Source organism: Squalius cephalus (genome assembly GCF_949319135.1).
Source record: "Squalius cephalus genome assembly, chromosome: 10".
Classification (NCBI taxonomy): domain Eukaryota; kingdom Metazoa; phylum Chordata; class Actinopteri; order Cypriniformes; family Leuciscidae; genus Squalius; species Squalius cephalus.
In genome coordinates this window covers 11,125,083-11,144,920 of record NC_137131.1, presented here as the reverse complement: position 1 = coordinate 11,144,920, position 19,838 = coordinate 11,125,083, and the positions used below count along the sequence as shown (strand labels likewise).

General features: G+C 38.4%; 3 protein-coding genes across 3 annotated transcripts; 2 read left to right on the top strand and 1 right to left on the bottom strand.

Annotated features, from left to right (window-relative positions):
• Positions 1–1,073: 1,073 nt before the first annotated feature.
• Positions 1,074–6,791, top strand: ankrd33ab (ankyrin repeat domain 33Ab). Its single transcript, XM_079883894.1, has 5 exons — positions 1,074–1,415; positions 1,984–2,377; positions 3,477–3,606; positions 4,633–4,773; positions 5,253–6,791. Exons 2-5 carry the CDS (start codon positions 2,108–2,110, stop codon positions 6,089–6,091), a joined length of 1,380 nt encoding a protein of 459 aa, XP_079740020.1. The 5' UTR covers positions 1,074–1,415; positions 1,984–2,107; the 3' UTR covers positions 6,092–6,791.
• Positions 6,792–7,529: 738 nt separating this feature from the next.
• Positions 7,530–13,092, top strand: LOC307165857 (uncharacterized protein). Its single transcript, XM_079883891.1, has 8 exons — positions 7,530–7,643; positions 8,268–8,318; positions 9,712–10,044; positions 10,145–10,456; positions 10,893–11,216; positions 11,641–11,768; positions 11,890–12,067; positions 12,491–13,092. Exons 1-8 carry the CDS (start codon positions 7,622–7,624, stop codon positions 12,688–12,690), a joined length of 1,548 nt encoding a protein of 515 aa, XP_079740017.1. The 5' UTR covers positions 7,530–7,621; the 3' UTR covers positions 12,691–13,092.
• Positions 13,093–14,497: 1,405 nt separating this feature from the next.
• Positions 14,498–19,506, bottom strand: krt4 (keratin 4). Its single transcript, XM_079883892.1, has 9 exons — positions 18,771–19,506; positions 16,947–17,155; positions 16,793–16,853; positions 16,576–16,671; positions 16,306–16,470; positions 16,094–16,219; positions 15,786–16,006; positions 15,610–15,674; positions 14,498–15,510 (listed from the first exon to the last, which is right to left on the bottom strand). The coding sequence occupies exons 1-9, from the start codon at positions 19,191–19,193 to the stop codon at positions 15,353–15,355; spliced, it is 1,524 nt and encodes a 507-aa protein (XP_079740018.1). The 5' UTR covers positions 19,194–19,506; the 3' UTR covers positions 14,498–15,352.
• Positions 19,507–19,838: the final 332 nt, after the last annotated feature.

Below are 19,838 nucleotides of genomic sequence, written 5' to 3'. Positions count from 1 at the left end.
GTGTCTTAATAAAAAATCCATAAATGTTGAAAGGTTCCTATGAGAGTTATGTTTAAGAATATGAGATTATCCTTAAATGAATAATTCATTCAAGAAAGAATCAGAGTTCAGTTACGTGAAAATAATAATAAACATGTTGCTTTCTCTCTATTTCTATTTTCTTTTTGTACTCTTCTGTACAACTGCAAATTTGATTCTAGTGAAATTCTATTACTTTGTATTTTGTGTTGCTTTAGTTTTTATTTGATAAGAAATAAAAGAATAATCTGTTACTATAATTTTTCATTAATTTCTAGCACTGTCATCCTCAACATATTTAGTAATGTTATATGTCTAATATGATACAGGATATGTCCTGCTTGTACATCAGTGATGACTGACATTTTAAATTTAGGATTTATTAATTTTGGTACTTAGGATGTTTTGTTAAGATTTGATAAAATAGTTCATTTAAGATTATCTCAGTCCCTTCAGAATCGCAAGAATTTAAGCAAGTCAGCTTGCAAGTTTGTCGTAACATTGGTGTTAATTAGATATTCATGATTGGAATTTATTTATGCGCAGAAATCTAAATTTTTTATCAGACTGCTTTATGGATTGTCTTATTTTGACCATCTGTAGAGGCAAGTGTTCATTACCGGATAAACATTTAACCTGTCATGTAAGGACATTTTTGTCAGCAAAGTATGTCACTCCGTCTTGAAATCTGATCAAAGACAGCTTCACATTCCATATAATCCTCTAAACTAAATGCAGGGTCCCTCCCTGTGACATAAAACAAGCAATATATAAGACAAAAACACAAAGTCCTGAAACCCACCCACTGCATGCTTAACTTTATCAGCATCATTGGATTCATAATAATTTTAATATTTAAATGTTTGTCAGTAAGAGACAGAAAGAAAAGGAGACCATTTTGAGTGTGTAATATAAAAATAAAGTAATTTTTTTTTAAATGCAGAAAATTTAGGATTAGGTTATCATTTTTATAACTAGCTGCATAAAAAGAATAGAAGTCTCTGCAATGTCCCCAGTTAGATAGCGTGTGTGTGTGTGTGTGTGTGTGTGTGTGTGTGTGTGTGTGTGTGTGTGTGTGTGTGTGTGTGTGTGTGTGTGTGTGTGTGTGTGTGTGTGTGTGTGTGTGTGTGTGTGTGTGTGTGTGTGTGTGTGAGAAAGGTGATTATGCTCTGAGTGCACGTGTTGGGTCCTTTCTGATCCTGAAAGGCATTAGTCTAAACCTGAGGCGTTACGGAGCATGTATATATAGGATCACATACATACATGAACTACGAAGACATGAAGCTGACTTGTATTTTCTGGAAGCTGAGATTTCTGATGATAAGGATGTGAAAGTTGATTCAAAGTATAGCAGGGCTCACCGAAGGCTCTTCTTTTCTTCTGAAAGGTGGACACAGGTGAGTTATACTCCATATTTACCCCATACTCCATATTCCATATAAAGTAAAAACAAGAGCATCTGATTGTCTTCATACTGGTACACTAGAGCTCTAAAGAGAATGTTTATTGCTTTATTGTTGTAATCTTTGGATTGTATTTTGCTATATTTTGCTTTGTGACATGCACAACTGGAGAAATGTTTTATTTATTGATGTTTTGAGAAATAGAAATACCAGTTTTGTAGCAAAACTAAATATGTGTACAACTTAAAATAAATGTATAGATATATTTATGCTACAGTTCACTGAGGTAACATGCTTTTTGAGGTAACAAGAGTATGTAAGCCTGTTTATTGGTATCTGTGTATTTTAAGCCTGAGCAGGCCAGATTTAGCACTGACAATTAAAGCACAGCTCTCCCAGGCTAAATCCAGAGCTATTAAAACTCCCAATTTTCTCGCATCAGAAGCTTTTGAGTCAATTGAACTGTAATGGTTGCAATCGCTGCAAATGAATTCTTTTTATGAAGGTTCTCACTTGGTTAGAGAGTCTTGTGGTTTATCTCTGTTGGTCTGTTTGCCTTAAGACAGGGGCCGTAAACACTTGGAGTGCATTCCTTCACCTCAAGTTGCTGACCTACCACAGTCGCGTTGGAACACTTTCCTCAAATACCAGAAAAGATGATGTAGGCAACATTAAAATCTTGAGACATGGCAGCAGTTCATAGCTCTTCCTTTGAGGACCCAAACCTGGGGTCAGGCCCAGCTGATGATGAAATATCATTGTTGGAAGAGTCTGACTCTGGAAGTTTGCTCTCTGAAGACTCTGTTCTCCCTGATTATGAACAAGAGGACAGGAAAAAGGGAACTGCCAACACACTATATGAGGCATGTGTCCAAAACGATACAGAAGCACTGAAGAGAGTGTTGGAACGTAGTGTGACCCGGGATGAGGTCATGGAAGTTGACATTAATGGCTGGGTAAGATATTATAAGATATTGCAAATTAGTATTAAAGAGTATTAAAGACTGAGTGTCTTATCACTGAACAGAAGGAGTGAGCTATGAAAGATTGAGGTAATCCATTAAAAACAACTTTTGTCAACCATTAAAAATATATAACATCATTGTCAACCAATGATGTTTTGGTCTACCTTCATATTGGTTGCACTTTATTTTACAGTATGTGTACTTGCCTAAGAATATACTGGGTAATATAAGGTAACAACATGGGTTAAGGGTAGGTTTAGGGGTAAGTTCATGGTTAGTACCTAGTTATTACCCAATTATTGTAATTACTATAATAAGTACATAGGATGTACATGGGGGACATATTAAATGGCCTTAACTACTAACATTAAATGCCTACAAGAAGACTGGGTTTATTGTGTAACTACATGTTCTGGAAAATTCCCACATTTACTGTTTGTGGTTAGGAGTAAAGGTAGGGTTAGAGTTTGGGGGTAAGGGTTTGGATTACAGTTCGAAGAAAAGTAAACAATGCAACAACAAATCTTATTTAAATGCAAAACTTTAAATGCAATTGCAATGCACCCACATGTATGTAATAAGTATATTGCATCAAAAGGTTAAGTATATAGTTAAGGCCACCTAATATAAAGTGTGACCAATGTTTTAAACAAATTTGTTGGTCATCGATAAAGGCTATTTCGATATGGTTTTCTATGAAAGTTTCAAATGTTTATGAGTAAAATGGGGTCTGAGGTATTTCTTGAAGAGACTTTTATGTTTACAACTTGGACAACCATTGCAGTCTTTGTAGCAACTTTTTAACAAAATTCATATTTGAGGTATGATTGCATTTCATTTGAAATTTAACAGCATGTGGAAGTCAATTTAAGGAATATTAACATACCTAATTGTAATCATGAATCAAAAAAACACTTATTAAATGATCGTTGGAAATTCCTGAAGAAACCTATGACTCAAAGTGTTGCTGGGTTAATATGTTATTATGTGTTACCTGTTGGTGTGGAGTGTCCATGTGCTGCAGTCTATGTCTCTAACCTTTTTAACTGTAAATTGATAAAGGTCCTTATAACATGATTCTCTCTTCTAGAATGGACTGATGGTGGCTGCATATAAAGGATTTCTTCCGATTGTTTATGAGCTGCACGGCTGTCCACACCTGGACATTAACCACCAAGACAATGACGGCAACACTGCTCTAATGATCGCTGCTCAAGCTGGTCAGTTACCGTGTGATGTCAATTCACTTTTTTTGATGGTAGTTAGAGGAGCTACTGCATGGATTCTGCTGGCAGTAATAGCGTTACAGTATATACAGCCTGATATTGTTGAGTTTTGTGAATATGGTTCAGTAAGTACAATTATCATAAAATGGAGGTGTATTTGTATAAATGTTAAATTTATGTTAAATACTTATGTAAAATTTGTTGAAGTTACGTTAAATACTATTTAAGGTTACTATTTACTGTTTAGGGAATTCACCCCATTTCTTTATTCTATACAGTACTGTGCAAAAGTCTTAGGCATGTTAATACCCCCCCCCCCCCCCAAAAAAAAAGGTTTTAAGTCAGTTATTTCTATATTTTGCTGTAGTGTGTCAGTAGGAAATATCAGTTTACATTTCCAAACAATGCGGGAACATCTCCAAGATGCTTGAAGAAACCTTACTGCAAAGCTACCTGAAAAACTATGCGCAAGTGTACCTGGACAAAAGCCGTTTTAAACGCAAAGGGTCGTTACACCATATATTGATTTGAATTAGTTAATAGAAGTTAAATCATAAATAAATTTAATTTGTGATTTTATTTTTGAAAGCATTCTCACTTTACAGCATTTTAACACAAGTGCCAGTACTTTTCACAGTACTGTAGCTTTGCAGGAAGGTTTCTTCAAGCATCTTGGAGACGTTCCTGCAGTTCTTCTGGATTTAGTTTGTCTCAGTTTCTTCATGTAATCACAGACGGACTCGATGATGGTGAGATCAGATCATCCTGGCTGTTGTCAGATTCCTTGTGCATACAGAAATCTCACTGGATTATTACAATTAATGGCAAAAAGAATGTTTGGAAATGTAAACTGATATTTCCTACGGACACACTACAGCAAAAGATATAAATAACTGACTTAAAACCTTTTTTTGGGGGGGGGGGGGGGGGGGGGGATATTAACATACCTTAGACTTTTGCACAGTACTGTATATCTTCGGAAATACAATGTGAAAACCTTTTAAATCTTTCTGTACACAGGTCATGTCTCCATATGCAACTACATCATGAATTACTTCCCTGGAGCAGAGACAGAGATCAGAGACAACAGAGGATTCACTGCCCTCATGAAAGCTGCCATACAGGGCAGGACTGATGTGGTGGCAGGTCTTATAATGCACGGTTAGTAATTGAACTCACATGCTGATATGCTGTAAATTATCTCTGAGGTATGAGCATTTCATATACTGATTATATGTTTATCATATCACTTGGTTGGGAGAGACAATAAATCACCAAGTGACCCACATAGCCAATCAAGAATGGCATATGCTGGCATAGACCCAGTTCACCTCAGTAGCACCTATTGGATTAATTAAGCATCCAAGCAAAAGATCTGTGGAAGGCGCAAAATTAGTTCTTCTGACACTGCATTTTAGACAAACTCTTTTTTTATACCTAAAATAATTGTGCTTCTAAACTAATCCCAATGTTTGCATGACATGACTCTCCTGTTCTCTCCACATTATTCTTTAAATTACTCAGGCCTGTCAATATGCACATTTTAATGTAGTCTTTAAATGTCCTGCTATACTCTGCTTCAGCAGCATCCTCTAATACACAATATTCTTTTTTTTATTCTCTGTATTGTTCTATCTTAGGTGCTGATGTAAATGCTGTAGACACCAACCGTGGTAAATGTGCACGTGACTGGGCACTGAAAACGGGTCGCTTTGACACGCTGACACGTCTGCGCCACCTTGTACTCCATCCCACAGCGGAACAGTTCTGTGACACCTACGTCCCGGAGTGGCCCGACCTTAAGTTGCTGGTCAGCAAAGCAACAGGCAATAAGAGTGCTGGCCAGAAGTTGACTCATCATCTCAAGAGTACGTTCGGTTTCAGTTTCCCACGCGACCCACAGGAAAATGGCGTCATGGATCACATGGTGCGAATGACCACCAGCCTACACAGCCCGCTCATAGCCACGGCCACACGCCCGCTTTGCCCGAGCAGCCCTCCACAGGTAGGTAAACGTCGGCTTGCTGTGGCTGAGCTGATGCAGAAGCACTCAGAGAAACAGCTGGAGGAGAGTTCGCTGTGCCACCGAAACAGCTCCGTCTCCTTCATTTCTCCATCTATCCACTCTCAGGAGTCCGTCTCTGTGTCCTGCTGTGCCGATACAGAGAGGCGTGGAAGTGTGCTGTCCATTGCTCAGTCCGGTATGCGCACATTCATTCCTCGTAGTGCAGCGTCAAGGCGCAACAGTGTTTTCCCCTCGGGCTGTATCCCACAGATCAAAGTCACTAAATCATCTGAGCCCACCCCAAAGAAAGCGAAGAAGAATAAAAAGCAGAAAGGTTACCTGGAGCCTCCAAAGTGGAAGTATAAGGAGGCCAAGGAGGAGAAGAAGAAAGAGAAGAAAGCGTTAAAGGAAAAAGAAGAAAAAGAAAAGGAGAAGAAAAGCAAAGACAAGGATAAAAGAAAAAAAGAAAAGTGATGATTAAGGGCTTTCTGAAATCTTTGCAAAATTCTGATAAGCACTCAGTCTCAATGAGGGTGTAGATGCCCTCAGTGTTGTGGGGCAATGCTTGATGACAGAATCAGTGAAGCAATGCAGTGAAGAACGCATGGGTCCTGAGGAGAAATGCATTTTGAAACCACAGCGGTGCAGTCCTGTCTCACGAAATCACTTCCTACTATAACTGCCAGTTTAAAGGGGAAATTTATCTATGATCATTTCAGTCCTTCATAGGCTTAAGCAAACAGTTTAAGATATCTGATTGGATGACTTGCAATATAGGATAGTTCCTAAATGAATTCTGCATTATGTATTTAAATAAACACCAACATAATCAGAACTGAATTATGCTATAAATATGTAATTTAATATATTGAACAATTTAATTAGGCATAGTCCATCACTAACATATAATTAAACAACAACAAATTAACCATAGCTTATCTATAAAATTATGTTTAAATGCTGTGGATTCCATATTTGAAAAATTATCCCACAGCAGACTTGCAGACGTAATTCAGCTGCCAATAAAATGAACATTTAGTGGTTTTGTACAGTGTGAACTCTTAACAAAATGCTATCATGATTGACTTGATCATGTATTATGTTTGTAAATATGTATGATCCATTGTAAGATGCTGTAAATATGATTTAATAAACTATGTATCCTGTAGTACACAAAAATGGTCTTATTAGACTTTTTCTTACACTCTCTTCCACCTGTGTAGCATCTCTGACAGAATGACAGGGACAAATGTGACTGAACAGTCAGTAATCTGCTCTCTCACAGTTATGCAACACAACCATCCTAAGAGCAGCAGTTAAAGCCATGCAGGATTAGAGATCTAACCGGTTCACTCAGGTCAAGCTGAGGCCTCTAAGTGTGGCTTCTAAAGGACGTGCTTTGGAATCACTTTTGTAGTGATAAGATCTTCATCAACAAGGGGAGAGAAATACTGTGCACCCATTATTACAAAGCAAAAGGACTAGATTTTAAATAAAAGACAAGCAGAATGTGAAGGGGTATACAATTTTAAAAGAAATATGATGTGATATTCATATACATTTTCTATTGTATGGACAGAGGTATCAATATAAGTTATGGCTAAGAAAAAAAATCTAAATATCTCAAGTGTGCAAATAACACTGTTCTTGGTCATTTATGTAAGCCTTTATCATCCTAATGCAAAACTAAAATAAATAAATAGATTAAATATAATACAAAAAATACTCAAGATTGATTTAAAAAAAATATTTTAAATATAATTATTTTAAATACATTACACACAGTATATAGTGGACTAAAAGGATATTTTACGGTTAATTAAAAAAACTGTCACATCCTTTTTTGGGGGGGTCAATATCCTCCTTTTTTTTTGTCGATGTACTTCCCGTTAGTTACTCAATACAGTGTTTCGCCAGTTGGGTTTTTTTGCTCAGCTTTGTTGTGGTTTTAAGTTTTCATTCGTACTGTCACAGTTTCATTTACCGGTACTTTTACTTGTCAGGATGTTTCTCCCCAACACAAGAGGTAAGTGTTTATTTCATTTTCCTGATGTTTTTAAAGTACATCTTGCTCATCTCATTGCAGTACAATGTCCATCAGAGGAACGTTTAATTAAATTGAGCTAATTGCAAAAGCATGTAGCTCTGATTTCCAGTTAACGATTGTGGTTTTCAGTTCATTAAATTTGCAACTAATGGTATAAATTTGAAGTATATGAATCAGGGCTACCCAGTGAACTTGCTATATTCTCCCCCAATTCTTTCTGCAACAAGATATACAATGTATTTGCATTTACTAGAAGAGAACTGGCTTGATAGATAGAGCTGGCACTATTACTGATTCTGAAAATATCATGACTGATTCTGAAAAAAGTCCCCATGCTTGAGCTAATAACATTTCCATTTCAGTTAGCAGGACTGTTTAGATACAGACCAGTCAGTTTAGCAAGTGTTGAAAACAGTACTCCTCTGAATCTTAAATTTGTTTGACTGTTTGTTTTGTAAAGTAAAAATATATTTTCAACCAGGAGCCTAAAACTATATTAATGGTTAAAATCATTTATGAAATGTTGAAACTTGCACATTTCATGTACTTTAATTTGTGAAGTCCTGTTTTTCACAATATATTGCAATCGCTCTTTCTTCATAGCGCTAGCTGTGGTGTGCTGGATAGTGTGTGTGAGAATCACAGTGTCCCAGGGTAAGAATCACTTCACCTGAATAACCTACTCCTGTACAGAGGCAGAAACACATATAGTATGGTCAGTACGAGGGAAGAATGGCAATTTTGTTTTCCATTCAGGTGACAGGTCATACAATCTTACAAATGTCATGCTGTTTATAGAAGTACTGTATTCTCACCAACTTGTCCTTATCTAAAAGATTAGGGATCTGGCAGCCTAAAAAGTAGCTACATAAATGTGAAAAATGTGAATGATCATAAAATCTGATAAATAACAGTATTCATAATGTTAAGTTCATCATGCCTGCACTAACTTATGCAGGTTCTCTTTTTATTGTACAACTACACTACAGTTCAACGCTTTGGGTCGATAAATTCTCTCTATTCTCTCTAAACTCTTTTTTTTTATTTTAATTTTAAAAGCTGATTACTCCAGTTGTCAGTGTTACATGATCTTTCATTTGCTGATTTAGTGCTTAAAGGGATAGTTCACCCAAAAATGAAAATGCTGTCATCATTTACTCACCCTCATGTTGTTCCAAACCTGTATGATTTTCTTTCTTCTGCTGAACACAAAAGAAGATATTTTGAAGAAAGTCGGTAACCAAACGACTGATGGACCCCATTGACTTCCATAGTAGGAAAAAAAAAATACTATGGAAGTCAATGGGGACCAGCAACTGTTTAATTACCAACCTTCTTTAAAATATCTTCTTTTGTGTTTAGCAGAAGAAAGGAAATCATACAGGTTTGGAACAACATGAGGGTGAGTAAATGATGACAGCATTTTCATTTTTGGGTGAACTATCCCTTTAAGCAGTTGGTTTTTTTAATTATTTTTTTTATTATTGAAAGATACATACATTAACAGTAAGAAGATAAGAAAAAATAACAATAATTAAAACAAGCGGGGTATACGGACATCAAAAGAGATTGAGAGAAGGATTTTTAAGCAGTTGTACTGCTTGATATTTCGGTGAAAACTGTGATACATTTTTCTTTTCAGGATACTTTGATTAATAGGAAGCTCAAATGAACAGCATTTATGTGAAATAGAAATCTTTTGTAACATTTTCTGTCTTTACTGATCAATGTCCTTGACTAATGAAAGTAAAAAAAAAATTCTCTCTTCTTTTCCAAAATACCCAAACTTTTTTTTAACCGTAGTGTATGTGTGACTTCAAATGGCCTGTTAAGGTCAGTGCAACATAAAATCCTAACACTAAATACAAGCAAATCCCATAATTTGTTTTTATTTAGTGTTGCTTATGCGGTTTGCTGATTGATTCGAAATGAACAAGCACACAGCAACTAAATGACAAACTATAAATTCTGGTCCAATATTGCATTAATATGTATTGTCCTCCCTTTTCTTTTTCTGTTCCTTTCTCACTCTGTCTCTCACCTCTAGCATCTGTTCCAGCCCCTGTACTCAAGTTCGGATACTCGGTGAATGAAAGTAATATTGTGCTAAACACTTTATTACATGTTTCCTGTTACGCTCCTAGAGGTGCTCCGTATCCTCTAACTCTGTCTGTGGGCAAGCTGGAAAGCCCCTCACAGACCCCAGAGACCACAGAACCATGGGTGACCTCTCAGGTCGTCAATTATGCGACTTCAGTGGATTTCAGTATCCCCGCATTACCCAAGTACGAAGGGAAAATGGTGTGCTGGTACCAACCCACTCGAACGGAACTGAAGAATTCTTACTCTGAATTCAGTAACACTGTTCCCTTAGTCGTATGTAAGTTTGATTATGCATAGATAAGTGTGTTTTGAAAAATATATATAAAAAATGTTCTACTGAAATGTCACTGTATTTCTCTCTTGTTTCCCTTTACCAGCTGCCCTCCCTCCTCCCATAGTGTCTTTGCGCCCCAGTGTCTTTCTTGTGGGTGGGAATTACACTGTGTACTGTGATTCAACTGCTGGTCCAGTCACAAACTTCACATTAAGTCTGTATTACCGCATCCTACCTGTCACACCCGGGACCAACTGGACCTTTGCTGGTTCGGTGTTTCTCACAGATGGCAATAGGATCTATTCAAGTTACACGAATGCAGTCGTCCAAATAGAGTTTGTCTGCACTATGGAGATGTTGTACAATGGAAAACTTTTGCATTCACTGCAGTCTAAAATCGAGCAAGCCTTTCCAGGTACAGAGAAGCAATACATTTCTTTGCATGTATGAGAGTTAATATGTGTGCTTATAGTATACACACACACGGCCCAAAGATTGACTCAAAAGACTTAATGGAGCTCAGGATATTTATTCTAAACCTCTTTAGGAGAAATGTAAAAATGAATATTAAACTGTAAAATTAATGTGGATAGCATAGTTGAGATAATTTTGTCTGGAAGGAAATTGGTTAGAAATCTGAGTATAATTTTAGATTGTTCAGATCTTTTCTGAAAGAAGGAGACTTGGTTGAGATTAATAGGGGCTTTAAGATCTGAGATGCCAAATCTGTGACCAAATTATTTAACTGACGCTCAATTTAACAATTGAGATTTTATTTCCCATGTGCTTATACACATTTCAAGTGCACCTATGTTTTCTAAAGACATGGTGCATTGTCTTCCCTTGTGCAGAAGAGCTTCCGGTTCGCCTCTGGGAGCAAAATCGTGGAGAAAGCTGTCTGGGAGACCTGGCTGTCAAGATCAAAGCCAATTGGGAAACGATTTGTCAGAAGGGATTCGATGGATCTGTCGGTAATGCTACGGCTAATGTGGTGTGCAGGGAATTGGGATGTGGGCATGTGCTGGGATTTTGGAAGAGGTTTTCCGAAAACCAGTATATCTCAGACAAAATCGGGGGTTTCAGATGCAGTGGGAAAGAAGAAAAGACCAGAGATTGCCCAATAAATGAAATTGAATCGTGCAAAAATGAAGGCACTTTCTACATAGTTTGTTCAGGTGAGACAGATTGAGATTAATAATACAAAAGTTTTGCGATGTCATTTTACCCGAAAATGTTTTAAAGACCCCATGAAATGTTTTCATGAACCATAATTTTCTACTTGCTAGTTGGCTGCAGGTACTATTAGAGGGATACAACTGGACAAAAAATCAGTGTAGTGCAAGTTGAATCATCAAAATTTTGTCCCATTTTGCCAGAAGAGAGAGTTTTTAATGCCAATTTTAATGTACGTGTCCTGTATATCAGCTAAAGGTTAATTATGTTGACTTTTAGGAGTACACTACCTAGCACATAAGCTTAGGTATGGCTTTATAAAAATGGTCCAAAAGCCACAAAACACCAATTCATGGGCTCTGACTAATTCACGCATACTTTGTACCTTTATAATAAATGTCTTTCTTTCACTCTCCTCTTTGCCAGATGCATTGCCCCTTCCTAAACTGTCTGTGATGACTTACGGTCCTGTCCCTAAATTGTATGTCACGGACAAACAAAGTGTGGAAATCTCCTGCTCCTTTGACTCAACTTATTTAAAACCAACAGACTATGTAACTCACCCCATTCACACTTATACTGTTACACTGAATTGTTTTATAATTACATTGCAAATATTGTTTCTGGAACATATGTAGCAGTTTTCTTTACAATGGTCTTTTCTTTCCTGTTTAGGGGTTCATCGTGTTTAGAAAGAATGGTGTTTTCTTAAGTGATCATTACAGAAATCCAGGCACCTCTGCGTCTATCACACTGAATGACAAAGTGGCTGGAGAATATGATTGTGTATACCGACTTTATTCTTCAAAAATTCAACTTGAGACTCAGCCCAGCAATACAGTCTTCATTTACAGTGAGTGCCTATAAACAACTAACTTTTTAATCCATGATAACTAACATAAATGACTTTTTTTTGCATCTAGTCATGCTCTTGATCTGTAATCTATAATGCTTAATGTAGATTTATTAAAGAACAAACACCAGGGGTCAGTGCTGAGCAACTAAATTGTAATTTTTACGTCATTGAAAATTACACCTAAAGAATGAAGTTCTTTCTGTCAAGACCCCTGTCAAATCTGTAACCTAATAAAAGCTGTTTTATTTTGGATGGAGCAGGTCATTTCTTAAGGACTGATAGGTTAAACCATATTGCCACAATATTAATTTCAGCCACACTGGCAAGGTCCTTTGGTTTAAAATGTAACTTTGACTGTGTCCCTAAATGGTGTCCTGACTTTGCCATACTTTGATGTTCACTTCTGTTTGTCTTTTGCAGTTTACAATCCTCCGGATCCGGTACCAATTGTTGCAGGTGTTCTCACAACTGTTATTGGGATAGCAATTCTGACATATATTTGTATCTATAGAACGGCGACACAAGAGGTACAGGGCAATGAGCTTCCAGCACATTCCCAGGACCCAGCAACAAATGCTGAAAACCCAAATTACAATGTCCACATACCACAGCAACTGTAGACCAAAGAAAAATAATTTATGGCTTGAAATTTGTTAAATGTCACTATAGAAATATATCATCCCAACAACTTTCCACATGAAATATGACGTTTGATGAATGTTGAGAAATGTTAAGAGATTAGTTTTGCAATGCAGTTGAACAAAGAGTTCCTGGAAAGGTTCATTAACCCTTTCTTGCATTAGTTATGACAACCTCAGTCATGATTTTTTTTTCTCTGTGTTTTTATTGCTCTTATATAAGATATTTTTAAAACATTTTTCTAAAAGATTTTTAGATTGAGTGGATAATATGCGCTTTTGTTTTTGACTGAAGATATACTGTATTAAACATAATAAAATAGTAATACTGTGTGTATTTAACAAGACAATAAATACAATTATATAAAATCATGTGAAAACTACAAAATATATATAAAAAAATGAATACAGCTTCAACTATTGCAAACACAATTGAGTTTGTTCCCGTTCGACCAACAGACCGAGAATTTCATACAAGTTGAACTTTGCGTGTTTTTGATAACACGAGGATGTGATTCCATCAAAGATCTCTACAACTGTGGTGAAGATACAACTCTGTGAAAACCCAACTCAGACTATGTAGAAAATGCTCTCCCACGTCAATTTACTCGTATTAGCTGATAATTAAAATAGTGTTCAAAATGGACAAATTTCTACCATAGCTCTCCTCAGAGAAAATCTACATTGATCTATTGATGTTTTCAGACTGTGGAAAAACTAGTGATCAGGTGTTTTCAATCTCATGTAACACATTACAAGTAATATGTAATCAGATTTTTTTTTTTTTGATGAAACGAGTAAAGTAACTCATTACAAGTAATGTGCATTACGTGATCAGATTACTTCTTTGATGTAATGCATTGCAAGTAACACATTGTGTAATCAGATTACTTTTTGACATCTGGAGTATTTTAAAGAACAACAGTCACAGTAATAGTTTGAATTGTATCTGAAATACAGCTAGTGATGCATGATGTCCAATTTAGTGGACAGATGATTAATCAGAATTTCCTTCCAATCTAAAATCAATACTTGGATAATGTAACAATGATATGACTCCTTAGATGTTACAACGTTTTTGTTTTTTTACCTGCAAGTACCTCCTAGGAAAGAAGAAATAGATGGATTTTCCGGAGCAAGTCAGCTGTCAGACATCTTGGTTTGGAGAAATAAAATCCACATACAATGGCCTGCCACTTGGTGACAGTGTATAGGATGATGCACTAGTGTCCACTGTAGTGGTTGATGTGCAACTATGCCATCAAAACCTATGCATACTCAAGAAAATGGCTTTTTGAATAGCTGTCCACTATGGACAGCTAAATGTGGCTAAAGCTATATCTTAAAAATTAACTAACCTAGTGTTTTAAGAGTATTAAGAATAAGGGAGTCTAATGGTTGCAGTAAGTAATTTCTGCCTTGCAAGATGCTTAACATGTTAGGTAGGATTTTAATGAAGACTAATTGAGGGAGATAGAGCCAAGTGTCATCATCATAGTTTAAGGCCAACATAAGTGAAAATATATATCCGTTGAAATATCTTTTACTATTTATAGTTTCTTGGTGGTTCCATTGTCTAATTTTAAGCCATATGCAGCTATTTGATGATTTGAAAATTTAAGGGACCCAAACAAACAAAACAACAAAAAAAAAAAACAGTGAAAGACAAAACAAGGCAAAACTTGTGGTCTCAGATTTATTGTATTTAGATTTTAAGTTGGTGTCAAGTCAATCAATACAAAATAAATCTGGTTGAACATGATTTCAGAGTTGTTGCTTCAGTTTATAACAGGGATTGTAAAATATGATCTGGAAGCAGTTTGAATACTGGGGAAAGTGTAAGGTAGTACAGTCACCACATAGTAAATGAAGCTCTCAGCTTCCAACTCAGCAAGTACTCAAAGTTAAGGAGGGATGGTCCACAGAAATGCCATTGTGCCTATTTTTTGCTGTAACAGATCCCCCTTGAATGTGAGATAACTGGACTTTGGTAGCCCACAAGTCATTGTCATCAGTTACAGGTTGTGGGTCATGTTTTTATAGCAAATCGGTAAACTGACACTGACAACCATTGCATAATGATAAAAGACATATTAGTCAACTAAAATACAGCAGGGAGTTGTAACACAGCACAAAACATTCAACCAGGACTTTCAGGACCTGTATAGCACATCCCTGATCCAGTGAAACCATGGTACTGCTTGTGGTCATGCTAATGAGACTTAAAATCCTATTGTTGGGAAAGGCCTAATTCACTTCAGTGGTTTCTATGTGAATTTCATTCAAGTTTCTCTTTCCCCATACATACCAGTGCAGAAATAAAAATTCAGTGGCTGGGAATACAGATTCTCCATTAAATTCTTCCTGGTGTCATTTAAGTGTAGTTGCGTTGATGATTTAAAATGGCAGTGATACCACCAGACAATGGATTATTGGTTAAGGGTCACTACCATCAACGCACAGAACAACCTAAAACATATTTTGTTTTTAGAAATCATTGTCCTCATCTCCTCATTAATAGGGGATAGCTGTCTGGCTAGAATATAGCACCATAGATGGTTTGAGTTGTAGAAAGGTTTGAAGTGATCTGGTTGCAGGTAAGGAAGGTGGGACGCTTGGTTGGGTTGGGTTGGAGGGCTTCTTCTTAATAGCGTCTACTGCTGCTGACAGAGGAGACGCTGGTTTTGCTGATGGAGCTGCCACCGTATCCTGAACCACCACTGTATCCAGAACCACCTCCGAATCCTGAACCACTGCTAAAACCGCCGCCATAGCCAAATCCAGAGCCACTACCAGAGAAACCTGCAAGAGAATGAATGTTCAGAGACATATCCAACATGACCTGGAGAATAAGGTCATAAAAAAGGTGGATTGATTGAGAGAGAGTGAGGATTTACTTACCAGATGACAGACCTCCAGAGGTCTGCTGCACATGAATGGTGGCTGAAGATCCACCGCTGGTCAGTCTGAGTAAAGAATATGACAGATTTGCTTAGTGATGTTTTTCAACACCCAGAGGTTGGTGGAAAAGTTCTGAGAGTGTAATATCAGAGAAACACTTTTTTAACACTTCCTACCTGTTCTCCTCTCCCTCCAACAGCTTCCTGTAGGTGGCGATCTCAATGTCCAGAGCCAATTTGACGTTCATGAGTTCCTGGTACTCACGCACCTGGCGGGCCATGTCTTGCTTGGCCCTCTGGAGGGCTTCCTCAAGCTCCTTGATGCGGAGCTTGGCGTCCTTCACTGCCAGCTCTCCACGCTCCTCAGCCTCAGCGATCTGAGCCTCCAAGTTGGCACGCTAAAATGACAACAACATACATAAAGTCAGCTTTTTCACATAAACAGAATGTGAAATATTTTTTAATCAATCCTTGCTCATCATTACTTGTCCCTTGACGGCATCAATCTCATTCTGCAGGCGGGCGATCATTCGGTTGAGTTCAGCAATCTCAGCCTTGGTTGAGCGGAGGTCCTCACCGTATTGACCAGCAGAGGACTGCATCTCCTCAAACTGTAACACATATTGAGACAATGAGCACTTACGTAGCTACAGATGAGGTGGGCTTCAAGAGTTGAACCTATAAGAGCTTGACCCACCTTCTGTTTGTACCAGCTCTCTGCCTCGGCACGGCTGCGGTTTGCAATGTCCTCATACTGAGCACGAACTTCAGCCACAATGGAGTCCATGTCCAGGTTTCTGCTGTTGTCCATCTCTACAACAACCGACGTGTCCTTGATCTGAGACTGGAGCTCACGCAGTTCCTGCAAACACAGACCGAACAATCTGTAAATTACACGCCATAACAAAGCAGCAGTACTATATGCTAAGTAGTTTTTGTTGGCCAAACACAACAGAATTGAACTTACAGCCTCATAGACTGCCCTGAGGAAGTTGATCTCATCTTGGAGAGCATCAACCTTGGCCTCAAGCTCAACCTTGTTCATGTAGGCTGCATCAACATCCTGAAAAAAATGATGAGAAGACATTATTCCCCATTGCTATTACAAAATAAGACGAAAAAAAAAAAAGCTTAATGCAGTGAAAAAGGGAGGCAACCCATTAAAAAATATGAATGGTCATTACCTTCTTGAGCAGGACAAACTCATTCTCTACGGAAGCACGCTTGTTGATCTCATCTTCGTACCTGTTAAGACATGGGAAAATGTGAGTAAATCAATTCTGTTCTCAGTGCTTTATCGGTTAAATTATTCACCTTCAAAATTACAACTTCACTCACTTGTTCTTGAAGTCCTCAACCAGGCCCTGCATGTTCTTCAACTCTCCTTCCAGCTTAACCTTCTCATTTCCCAAGCCATCGAGCTGTCTGCGCAGGTTAGAAATGTAGGCCTCAAACATGGCATCGATGTTAGAGCGGGTGGTGGTCTGTTCTTGGAGGAGACTCCATTTGGTCTCCAGCATCTTGTTCTGCTGTTCCAAGAAGCGCACCTGGGGGAAAAAAGAAAGAAATTAGTGGGGTTTTTTTTTTTATGATTTTCACCGTCAAGCTCCTTAAATGGGGGTTAAATGTAGTTGAGGAAGATTGCATTCTGAAAAAAAAAGAAGAAGAAATGACTGAATGAAGTGGATTGGTGGTTTTGTCTGGCTTGTATGACTCCTTTGTAGTGCTGGCTCTTTAAGTAACTTTGTGTATGCTCTCTGGAAGCATTGTTTAAGGGAATACAAATGGTCATGAGTCATTTAAGATGGCATTTTTTTTCCTGCAGGGTGAAGTGAGGGAAGGGGGAGGGGAAGATGAGAGTGGACTGACTGGGTGTGGCAGTGCTGTACACAAGCTACATACTCCTAGGCTAGAAAAAAACTTTCAGTAATGGCCTCGCCCCAAGCCTGCATTGCTTCACAGATAAAACAGCAACATCAGAGAAACAAGACATACCTGCCACACCCTAAGGCAGGTTTTGTGTGTGGTCTTTGGAAATCAGCCATACCTGACAGCACCTGTCTAGCTAATCTACTTAAAAAATATTTTCTAGATGTCTGCAGTATGAATGTACCCTAGAAATATTAATGCCCTATTCCTCAAGATTTCTTGATTTAATAATCTTAAATTAACAATGATTTACATTTCCCTGTTATCTTAAACCACAGAAAAGGCTCAAAGGTAGCCTGACCTGTAACCTACTAGCAAGTTATAAAGCAGGGTAAACGTTTTTAGAGCATCTAGCATCTATGGCCGAGGTGACTCATCCTGGTCACACACTGCTTACTGCAAATTCTCCCACAGGCACTAAAAAATAGAGGTGTGTGTGTGTGTAGACTCCATGCCCTTTAGGGTGTGTCTTCTGTCCACATTTATTCAGAAAGTTATGAAGTGTTTGTTTGCAGCTAAATATGGGTGTAACATACAGCTGACTTAAGTGAAATAAAATCTACAGCACAAAGGGATCTAATTGACTATCCATTTCACAAGCTGTGTGATTTTTTGCGGTGTAATAAAGTCTAGACTTTGGACTATGCACACACTGGCTACTAGTAGCACTCTCTATGTATGTGTGTATATATGACTCACATGGTTGCTAGGTTATTACCTAAACTCCACCCATATTTGGATAGCTCCAGTCATGGGTTTTTGGAGTACTTTTTTCCAAGGCTAAAGCCATACTGAGAGATCTAGCACACATGGTTTAACATTTGTAGAATTTACATTAGCTTATTTGCTGAAAACTACTACTATGCTTGTACTGCCCAATTAGTAAATATAGTACCACACAGGCCTCTGGTGTAAGCAGATGATTTTTGCTTTACAACTAAGAAAAAAGCCTAGCTTGCAGATATTCTCAAAGAATGCTGTTGTGCAATGGAAAACATATTTAAGTGTCACTCAATTTATAATTTTACAGCTGCAAGCTATTATGGTGTGTAGTAACACTCGCTGCATTCAGTGTTAAGAGCCACTGGTTCAAAGGTCATACTTAGAAATTAAATGAGAATTCCGCATTTGAATGCACTCCAGGCACTGTGCAGAGCTATATCATTTCATATATTTGCATAATATGTAAAATACATTGTCATTACAAGAGTGAACAAATGCATGAATACTCACTTTGTCAATGAATGATGCGAAGCGGTTGTTGAGGGTCTTGATTTGCTCTTTCTCCTGAGTGCGGACAGCTTGAATTGTGGGGTCAATTTCCAGGTTGAGGGGGGTCAACAGGCTCTGGTTGTAAGTTACAGCAGTGATGGGAGCTGGAACGAAGCCCATGCCTCCACCGAAACCTCCACCAAGACCACCACCATATCCTCCACCCATGCTGCTGCTGCTGAAGCCGTAGCTGCTGCCTCCAGCACCGAAGCTGCTGCCTCCAGCACCGAAGCCTGGGCCGGCACCCACAACAGATCTCCTGACGGAGCTGACCCTGGTAGAGCCGACGGGAACTGCATAGGCTGACTGGCTGGAGTAGCTCTTCCTGACGGAGCCACCGCTGCCGCCACCTATGCTGTAGCTGATAGACCTGGTGCTTGCCATGGTGCCTGTGTCTTTCAGTTGCTGAGGAGGAGGTACGAGAGTGCTCTTTGAGAGAGGAGTGGAGTGGAGGAGGTTACTCACAAAGGAGAGTCAAAGTCCCTCTGTGTGTCTCTCTGCAGCTGGCTGACTGATTTTATACACACACTGAAAGGGGGGTTAGGGGGCGGAGCTAGCTTCTTCTCACACACACACACACTCACTCACACACACACAGATTTACATCAACACACACCCTACCTGTTAGACAGGTACAGAGAGAAAGTTCAAGATAAATGGTGTCACACCCAGCCCCAGGCTTTGCCCCAGGTGGAGTGAGAAAATGTGAGGAGAGGCAGAGACTTGAGGACAGACATTTCAGTAAAACAAAAAAATTCAGACAAGACTGTGTAATTCTCACAGACTGCCAGCGGGAGTGTTTCTGCCTCAGTATCTGGTTGGCTGGGCAGCCGTAGAGAGTGAGTTAACCTCTGCTCTTTTCAGCAGGGTGGGGCACGTTGCAACTTTCACATTTATGAATGGCCTTTTTCCATCTACGTTTGCCAGTGTTTGGAACTGGCAGGGCTTTTTTCCCCCAAGAGAAGAAGAGTTGCATTGTTGAGATTTACAAGGGAAAAAGAACAGAGAGCGGAGTTTCCGTCAGGATTG

Bases quoted from the DNA above. Each gene is read 5' to 3' on its own strand.
- ankrd33ab (XM_079883894.1), top strand. From the start codon at position 2,108: ATGGCAGCAGTTCATAGCTCTTCCTTTGAGGACCCAAACCTGGGGTCA. The intron at 2,378-3,476 runs GTAAGATATTAT...TCTCTCTTCTAG, and splicing joins AAGTTGACATTAATGGCTGG to AATGGACTGATGGTGGCTGC. The intron at 4,774-5,252 runs GTTAGTAATTGA...GTTCTATCTTAG, and splicing joins GGCAGGTCTTATAATGCACG to GTGCTGATGTAAATGCTGTA.
- krt4 (XM_079883892.1), bottom strand. From the start codon at position 19,193: ATGGCAAGCACCAGGTCTATCAGCTACAGCATAGGTGGCGGCAGCGGT. The intron at 16,854-16,946 runs GTGAGTGAAGTT...ATGTCTTAACAG, and splicing joins GTTGAGGACTTCAAGAACAA to GTACGAAGATGAGATCAACA. The intron at 16,007-16,093 runs GTAATGATGAGC...TTGTCATTTTAG, and splicing joins TTGATGCCGTCAAGGGACAA to CGTGCCAACTTGGAGGCTCA.
- LOC307165857 (XM_079883891.1), top strand. From the start codon at position 7,622: ATGTTTCTCCCCAACACAAGAG. The intron at 11,217-11,640 runs GTGAGACAGATT...CCTCTTTGCCAG, and splicing joins TTTCTACATAGTTTGTTCAG to ATGCATTGCCCCTTCCTAAA. The intron at 11,769-11,889 runs GTAACTCACCCC...TTTCCTGTTTAG, and splicing joins ATTTAAAACCAACAGACTAT to GGGTTCATCGTGTTTAGAAA.